Source organism: Geospiza fortis, unplaced genomic scaffold (genome assembly GCF_000277835.1).
Source record: "Geospiza fortis unplaced genomic scaffold, GeoFor_1.0 scaffold806, whole genome shotgun sequence".
Taxonomy (NCBI): domain Eukaryota; kingdom Metazoa; phylum Chordata; class Aves; order Passeriformes; family Thraupidae; genus Geospiza; species Geospiza fortis.
Window position 1 is genome coordinate 59,051 of NW_005054722.1, and position 8,760 is coordinate 67,810.

An 8,760-nucleotide genomic window follows, 5' to 3' on the forward strand; every position below is an offset into this window, starting at 1 on the left:
TCTACAGGGAAAGGAGAGTCCCTTGTCACAGGGGATTGGTGGGGATGGGGACAATGAGCCACTCCAGCCTCATTCCCTATGGAATGCCTCATTCCCTATGGATGTGGTGCTTGGTATCCCAGCATTGTTCTCCAGACCCTGCCCAGCCTTGGGATCTACCTCTCTCTGGATGATCCCACCTTCCAGGGCTTGGGTGCTCGTGGGCTTTTTATTTGGGAATCCACAGCCAAGAAGTTCAGGTGGGACCCATCCCTTGGTGTAAATGAGCTGGATTTTGGGAAGGTTGCTCATGTCCCCACCAGGGAGGGGCAGATTGGGATGGATGAGCTCTGTTATCCTGGCTGGGGCAGATGGGGGCTCCTGGGAGGGCCCAGGTGCTCCTGGGCTGGCCCTGACAGGACCTGTGGCTGTCCAGGATGCGGGACCTGTCGGCCTCGGAGAAGCAGGAGCACGTGAAGCTCCAGAAGCAGATGGAGAAGAAGAACACGGAGCTGGAATCGCTGCGGCAGCAGCGGGAGAAGCTGCAGGAAGAGGTGAAGCAGGCGGAGAAGACGGTGGATGAGCTGAAGGAGCAGGTGAGGGACAGGTGGGATGGGATATTTGGGGTGTTCGTGGACATTCGGGGCTGTTTGGGGACATTTGGGGCATTGAGACTCCTGGAGATCCACTGCAGGAACCAACACTCCTGGTCCCATATTCCTTAATTCCAAACCCTGTTCCAGCAGTGGGGCTGTGCTGGGCTCTGCCTGGAGGTGTGTCCTGGAGCATGGATGGATTGGGATGTGTGTCTTGATGGGATGGATTGGGATGTCTGTCCTGACAGGGGATGGGTTGGGATGTGTGTCCTGGCACATGGATGGATTGGGATGTGTGTCCTGGCAGGTGGACGCAGCGCTGGGTGCTGAGGAGATGGTGGAGACTCTGACAGAGAGAAACCTGGATCTGGAGGAGAAGGTCCGGGAGCTGCGTGAGACCGTCGGGGACCTGGTAAGGCAGAATTCCCTGGGATAACAGCTGGTGAATTCCTTGGGATAAGGGCTGCTGATTCTCTGGGACAACAGCTGCTGAATCTCTGGGATAAGGGCTGCTGAATTCCTTGGAATAACAGCTGCTGATTCCCTGGGATAACACTGCTGAATTCCTGGGATAACACTGCTGATTCCCTGGGATAAGGGCTGCTGAATTTCTGGGATAGGAGCTGCTGAATTCCCTGGGATAACAACTGCTGAATTCCTGGGATAACAGCTGCTGAATTCCTGGGATAAGGGCTGCAGAATTCCTGGCATAATGGCTGCTGAATTCCCTGGATAACACTGCTGAATTCCCTGGGATAGCAGCTGCTGATTCCCTGGGATAATGGCTGCTGAATTCCTGGGATAACACTGCTGAGTTCCTGGGAAAGAGCTGCTCTTATCCCAGGAATTCCAGCTCCTGGGATGGGGAGCTGCAATGATGGCGCCAGCGGGATTTGTGGAAGCTCTCCAGAGCGCCGGGACACATCTGAGCCCCGCTGTGTGACTTTGTCCCCTGGGTGCCACCTCCCTGCAGGAAGCCATGAACGAGATGAACGACGAGCTGCAGGAGAACGCCCGGGAGACGGAGCTGGAGCTGCGGGAGCAGCTGGACATGGCCACGGCGCGCGTGCGCCAGGCCGAGAAGCGCGTGGAGGCCGCCCAGGAGACCGTGGCCGACTACCAGCAGACCATCAAAAAGTACCGGGAGCTCACGGCTCACCTGCAGGTGTGTCCCCACCTCCAGCTCCTCCTGGAGCTCACCTGGTGGCCAGGAGAGCCAGAGGGAGGATCACCAGGGAGTGTCCTGGTGGCCAGGAGAGCCAGAGGGAGCATCCCCTGGGAGTGTCCTGGTGGCCAGGAGAGCCAGAGGGAGGATCACCAGGGAGTGTGCTGGGTATGGCAGGATTCAGCTTGGAGCTGAGTGGGTTCCTCGTGGAGCTTCCATAGGGACTCTCCCAGTGCCTTCTCCTACAGGGATAGGCTGGGAGAGCTGAGAATGTCCATGAAGGCTTCAAGGAGATGTCAGAGCCCCTTTTAGTGCCTTCAAGGGGCTCCAGGAGAGCTGGAGGGGGACTTGGGACAAGGGTTGGAGGGACAGGACACAGGGAATGGCTCCCATTGGAGATTTAGATGGGATATTGGGAAAAAATTCTCCCCTGTGGGGGCCATCCCAGCCCTGGGCTCAGGTCTGCTGACAGGGCAGGGAGCTGGGGAGTGAGCCTGTGGACATTCCAGGACTGGAACACTCTTGGTGCCTCTCCCTCCCCTCCACCTTCACTGGGTGCTGCACAAGGAGCCCCCCAAGGAGGAGGTGTTGGGAGGTTTGGGGAGGGCCTTGCTGGAGGTGTGGGGGTCCCTGATCTCCATGTCCCCATGTCCCTGTGGCCAGGATGTGAACCGGGAGCTGATGAGCCAGCAGGAAGCATCTGCGGAGAAGCAGCAGCAGCCGCCCCCCGAGATGTTCGACTTCAAGATCAAATTTGCAGAGACAAAAGCTCACGCCAAGGTAGGGCCAGAAGGAGACCTGGATAGGCTTATCCATGCCCTGGGACAGGCTCCAGGGTATTCCCAGAGTTGTGGCTGTCCCTGGATCTCTGGAAGTGTCCAAAGCCAAGCTGGACAGGGCTTGGAGCAACCCGGGCTAGTGGGAGGTGTCCCTGCCCATGGCAGGGGCTGGAATGAGATGGGCTGTAAGGTCCTTCCAACCCAGACCATTCCAGGATTTTGGAGCCCTTCTGCTCTGGAGCCAGGCTGGGAGAGCTGGGAATGTTCCCCTGGAGAAGGGAAGACTCCAGGGAGAGCTCAGAGCCCCTTGTGGGGCCTGAAGGGGCTCCAGGAGAGCTGGAGAGGGACTGGGGACAAGGGATGGAGGGACAGGAGCCAGGGAATGGCTTCCACTGGGAAAGGGGAGATTTAGATGGGATATTGGGGAAAAAATCTTCCCTGTGAGGGTGGTGAGGCCCTGGAAGGGATTTTCCAGAGAAAGCCTGCAAGTGCCCAAGGTGAGGCTGGAGCACCCTGGGGTAGAGGAAGGTGTCCCTGCCCATGGGTGGGCTGGGAGATCCCAGACAGGCCTTGAGGCATTCTCCAAGGAGCAGGACTGCATGAGGGATCCCCCTGGGCTGGGCTGTGCCAGGGAGGCCCTGGAGCAGCCAGGTGACTCTCAGTGTCCCTCAGGCCATCGAGATGGAGCTGCGGCAGATGGAAGTGCAGCAGGCCAACCGGCACGTGTCCCTCCTCACGTCCTTCATGCCCGACAGCTTCCTGCGGCACGGCGGCGACCACGACTGCGTCCTGGTGCTCCTGCTCATCCCACGCCTCATCTGCAAGGTGGGACAGCCTGGGGACAAGCCCTGCCTGGCAAACGACACCTTTGTCCCCAAGGGGAATTGGGGATTTGGGGTGTTTACTGCTGGAGAACTTCCCAAAGTTCTGGAGTGACTGGAGGTGCTATTCCTGGAGGGATTCTGGTGGGATATTGGGAAAATTCCTTCTGGAAAGGGGGGTCCAGGTTTGGCACAGCTGCTCAGGACAAGGTGGTGTCCCCATTCCTGGGGGGATTGATTGAACAGCTCTGTGGATGTGGCAGTTGAGGACATGGTCAGTGGTGGTGCTGGGGGAACAGTTGGACTCTGTGGTCTTAAAGGACTTTTCCAACCTAAGTAATTCCATGATTGCACGATTATAAAATGATCTGGGAGAAGGGAAGGGGAGGAAGCAGCCGGGGGTGGTGAGAGCGCTCAGTGGTCACTTTGCCAGGACAGGTCACTTTTTGGGGGTGTAGGGCTGTTACCCACGGCTCAGCAGGACACAGCAGGGAAGCACGGGATACCCTGAAGGATTTCCCTGTGTCCCCCAGGCCGAGCTGATCAGCAAACAGGCGCAGGAGAGGTTCGAGCTGAGCGAGAGCTGCGCGGAGCGGGCGGGGCTGCGCGGGGCCCCCGGGGAGCAGCTCAGCTTCGCCGCCGGCCTCGTCTATTCCCTGAGCCTGCTCCAGGCCACGCTGCACAAATACGAGCAGTGAGTACCCGCCCCGACCCGCCCCTTGTCCCTTCCCTCCCTCCGCGGGCGGAGTTCCAGGGATTTGGAGGGCCGGGCTGGGAAAGGGTGGTGGGGTCGCTGTTATTGCCTGGGCGTGGGGTCATTTCTCTGTGAGCCTCCCAAGGGATGGAATGGGAAGGGATTTTGGGAGAAAAAGCAGTGGGATCCCTTTCTCCATGAGCTCTCTGTGTCCCTCAAGAGATCACATGGGATCTGGGGAACTGGGCTGGAAAAAAAGCTCTGGGATCCCTTTCACTGTGACCTCTTTGTGTCCCTCTCAAAGGGTGACATGAGAAGGGATTTTGGGAGCTGGGCTAGGAAATAAATGAAGAAAAAAGCAGTGGGATCCCGTTCTCCATGAGCTCTCTGGAGTGTCCCTCAAGAGATCACATGGGATTTTGGGAACTGGGCTGGAAAAACGCTGTGGAATCTCTTTCTCCATGACCTCTCAGTGTCCCTCTCAGAGGGTGACATGGGAAGGGATTTTGGGAGGCAATCTAGAAAAAAGCAGCAGGATCCCCGTCTCTGTGAGCCTCTTTGTGTGTCCTTCCCAAAGGATGGCATGGGAAGGAATTTAAGGAGAAAAAGCAGTGGGATCCCTTTCTCCACGAGCTCTCTGTGTCCCTCAAGAGATCACATGGGATCTGGGGAACTGGGCTGGAAAAAAAGCTCTGGGATCCCTTTCACTGTGACCTCTCAGTGTCCCTCTCAAAGGGTGACATGAGAAGGGATTTTGGGAGCTGGGCTAGGAAATAAATGAAGAAAAAAGCAGTGGGATCCCGTTCTCCATGAGCTCTCTGGAGTGTCCCTCAAGAGATCACATGGGATTTTGGGAACTGGGCTGGAAAAACGCTGTGGAATCTCTTTCTCCATGACCTCTCAGTGTCCCTCTCAGAGGGTGACATGGGAAGGGATTTTGGGAGGCAATCTAGAAAAAAGCAGCAGGATCCCCGTCTCTGTGAGCCTCTTTGTGTGTCCTTCCCAAAGGATGGCATGGGAAGGAATTTAAGGAGAAAAAGCAGTGGGATCCCTTTCTCCACGAGCTCTCTGTGTCCCTCAAGAGATCACATGGGATCTGGGGAACTGGGCTGGAAAAAAAGCTCTGGGATCCCTTTCACTGTGACCTCTCAGTGTCCCTCTCAAAGGGTGACATGAGAAGGGATTTTGGGAGCTGGGCTAGGAAATAAATGAAGAAAAAAGCAGTGGGATCCCGTTCTCCATGAGCTCTCTGGAGTGTCCCTCAAGAGATCACATGGGATTTTGGGAACTGGGCTGGAAAAACGCTGTGGAATCTCTTTCTCCATGACCTCTCAGTGTCCCTCTCAGAGGGTGACATGGGAAGGGATTTTGGGAGGCAATCTAGAAAAAAGCAGCAGGATCCCCGTCTCTGTGAGCCTCTTTGTGTGTCCTTCCCAAAGGATGGCATGGGAAGGAATTTAAGGAGAAAAAGCAGTGGGATCCCTTTCTCCACGAGCTCTCTGTGTCCCTCAAGAGATCACATGGGATCTGGGGAACTGGGCTGGAAAAAAAGCTCACAAAGCAGTGGGATCCCTTTATAACCTTATAAAGATCCCATTCTCTGTGACCTCTTTGTGTCCTTCCCAAGAGATGACACATGGAGGAATTTTGGGAGCCAATCTAGAAAAAAACAGTAGGGTCCCCTTCTCTGTGACCTCTCTGTGTTCTTCCCAAGAGATGACACGTGGAGGAATTTTGGGAGCCAATCTAGAACAAAGCAGCAGGGTCCCCTTCTCTGTGACCTCTCTGTGTTCTTCCCAAGAGATGACATGGGAAGGGATTTTGGGATCCAGGCTAGAGAAGAAGGATGGGTTCCCCTTCTTCTCAGGAGGTGACATGGGAAGGAATTTTGGGAGCCAATCTAGAACAAAGCAGCAGGGTCCCCTTCTCTGTGACCTCTCTGTGTTCTTCCCAAGAGATGACACGTGGAGGAATTTTGGGAGCCAATCTAGAACAAAGCAGCAGGGTCCCCTTCTCTGTGACCTCTCTGTGTTCTTCCCAAGAGATGACATGGGAAGGGATTTTGGGATCCAGGCTAGAGAAGAAGGATGGGTTCCCCTTCTTCTCAAGAGGTGACATGGGAAGGAATTTTGGGAGCCAGGCTACAAAGAAGCAGCAGGATCCCCTTATTCCCTTGTGGGGGTTCCCATCTCCATGAACTCCTGGTGTCCCCCTGGGAAGGACGTCCAGCCCCAGCCAGGTCACAGCCGTGTCCCTGTCCCCTGGCCAGCAGTGCCTCAGGGCTCTGATTTCCCACGTCCTGCCCGGAGATGCCCCCAGCCCCTTGTCCCTGTCCCCTCAGGGCCCTGAACCAGTGTGGAGGTGTACAAGAAGGTGGGGACCCTGTACCCCGAGATGAGCGTCCACGAGCGCTCCCTGGACTTCCTGATCGAGCTGCTCCACAAGGACCAGCTGGACGAGACCGTCAACGTGGAGCCGCTCACCAAAGCCATCAAGTACTACCAGGTGGGGCTGGTGACACTGGGGGCAGGTGCCACCTCACCTGTTGCACGTGGATCAGCTCCTTTTGGCAGCCCTTTCCTTTGGCTGTTGTCACCCAGGTGACCGTGGCTGTGTCCCCTGCTCTGTGTCCATCCCACATTCCTTCCTTCCACGCTGCTGACCTGTGGAATTAAGCACCACCAGCTCTTTTGGGGCACTGGTGTTACTTCCATTTTAAAAATGGCCCAAACCCTCAAAATGTGGGGTTTTTTTGAGTGTTCCCACATTGGATTTTTTCCATGTGGATGCTGATCCTGTCATTCCCACAGCACCTGTACAGCATCCACCTGGCCGACCAGGCTGAGGACTGCACCCTGCAGCTGGCTGACCACATCAAGGTGAGTGGGGACAGCCCTTCCCCGATCCCTCTTTTCCATCTCTGTGTCCCCCAGGATCCCTGTGGGAGGGGAAATGTCCCTGCTGCCGCTCCCCAGTGCAGCCACTCTTCCCCAGTGGTGGCACTGGGGTCAGGGAATGGGGACATGGGGACGAGAAGAGCAGGGGAATGTGGAGACGCTCTTGTCTCAGGGTGGGGGTTGTATCCCGGATTTCCCAAGGGAAGAACCAGAATCCTGCACCCCCTGGATAAAACTCAAACACACAAAAAATAGCCTGACTGCCTCAGCCCATTTCCCTGCTCCTGAAAATCCTGGGGTGGTGGCAGGGTCCATCCTGGAATTCCTGGCACTGAAACCCCAGTGTGCCCTGGGACCCCCCCTGTCCCTGTCCCTGTCCCTGTCCCTGTGCTGAGGGTCCCTGTGCTTGTGCCCACAGTTCACCCAGAGTGCCTTGGACTGCATGGGGGTGGAGGTGTGCCGGCTGCGGGCCTTCCTCCAGGTAGGATCTTCCTCCAGGTAGGATCTTCCTCCACGTAGCGCCTGCCAGGATGGCTGGGCATGTGCCAGCTTCCTGCTGTCCCTATGTCCCTCTGTCTGAGTTCCCTTCTTGTCCCTCTGTCTGAGGTTCTTCCCTGTCTCTCTGGCCCTGTGTCTGTCAGAGGTCCCCCTCCCTAGGTCCCTCTGTGTCCTCTTGTCACTCTGTCTCTCTGTCCCTCTGAGGTCCCTCCATGTCCCTCTGTGTCCCCATGTCCCTCTGAGGTTCCCTCTCTCTAAGGTCCCTCTGTGTCCCCATGTCCCTCTGTTCTTGTGTCCCTCTGAAATCCGAGTCCCTCTATGCCTGTGCCCCTCTATGTCCCCGTGTCCCTCTGAGGTGCCCACGTCCCAGTGTCCCTCTGAGGTCCCTCTGTGTCCCCAGGCCGGGCAGGAGGCAGCAGACCTGGCCATCCTGCTCAAGGACCTGGAGACGTCCTGCAGTGACATCCGCCAGTTCTGCAAGAAGATCCGGCGCCGCATGCCGGGCACGGACGCGCCGGGAATTCCGGCGGCCCTGGGCTTCGGGCCACAGGTGAGGGGACAGGGACAGCCCTCAGGCCACCCCTCAGGCACAAACTGGGAGCTGTGGCATGCACTGGGCTGGCAGCAAACGCCCCAGAGAAGCTGGGCAGAAGCTCAGGGCAGAGGGAGGTGGTGTGAGCTGGGCTGGGATCGTGGAATCAGGGACTGGTTTAGGTTGGAAGATCCCTGGGAGATCCCTGAGTCCAACCACGCCCCAGCACTGCCAAGGCCATCACTGACCATGTCCCCAGGTGGATGTTAAAATCCCCCCAGGGTTGGGGCCAACCCTTCCCAGGAGGAATTTTCCCAATATCCAACCTGGCCCATCCTGAGGCTGTTTCCTCTCACCCTGTCCCTGTTCCCTGGGATAAGATCCCAAAGTCACCCCCTGGCTGTCCCCTCCTGGCAGGAGCTGTGCAGAGCCACAAGGTCCCCCTGGGCCTCCTTTGCTCCAGGCTGAGCCCCTTCCCAGTTTCCTCAGCTGCTCCTGGAGCTCCTTCCCTGGACACGATGGAGGTGGCACCTGGATTTTGTGTGCCCATCTCTGATGGCGACCTGGATTCACACCCAGGACCCATTCCCTCCATCTTCCCGTTATTTCCCCCAATCCTGGTGACAGTTCCAGGGCAGGTGTGGGCTCCAGGAGCCCACGTGTCCGTGCCGTCCCCAGAGATCCCTCTGTGCCCTGCCAGGTGTCGGAGACGCTGCTGGAGTGCCGCAAGCACCTGACGTGGGTGGTGGCCGTGCTGCAGGAGGTGGCGGCGGCCGGGGCGCAGCTGATCGCGCCGCTG

General features: G+C 57.4%; 1 protein-coding gene across 1 annotated transcript in view; it reads left to right on the plus strand.

Annotated features, from left to right (window-relative positions):
- The window catches only part of DCTN1 (dynactin subunit 1), a 54,953-nt gene that overhangs the window by 39,581 nt on the left and 6,612 nt on the right, over window positions 1–8,760 (plus strand). The window contains 12 exon segments of the mRNA XM_031065266.1: window positions 416–575; window positions 883–987; window positions 1,549–1,740; window positions 2,404–2,520; window positions 3,192–3,344; window positions 3,874–4,034; window positions 6,376–6,390; window positions 6,392–6,539; window positions 6,845–6,913; window positions 7,350–7,412; window positions 7,830–7,979; window positions 8,662–8,759. Of these exon segments, the coding sequence (XP_030921126.1) occupies window positions 416–575; window positions 883–987; window positions 1,549–1,740; window positions 2,404–2,520; window positions 3,192–3,344; window positions 3,874–4,034; window positions 6,376–6,390; window positions 6,392–6,539; window positions 6,845–6,913; window positions 7,350–7,412; window positions 7,830–7,979; window positions 8,662–8,759 (1,431 nt within the window).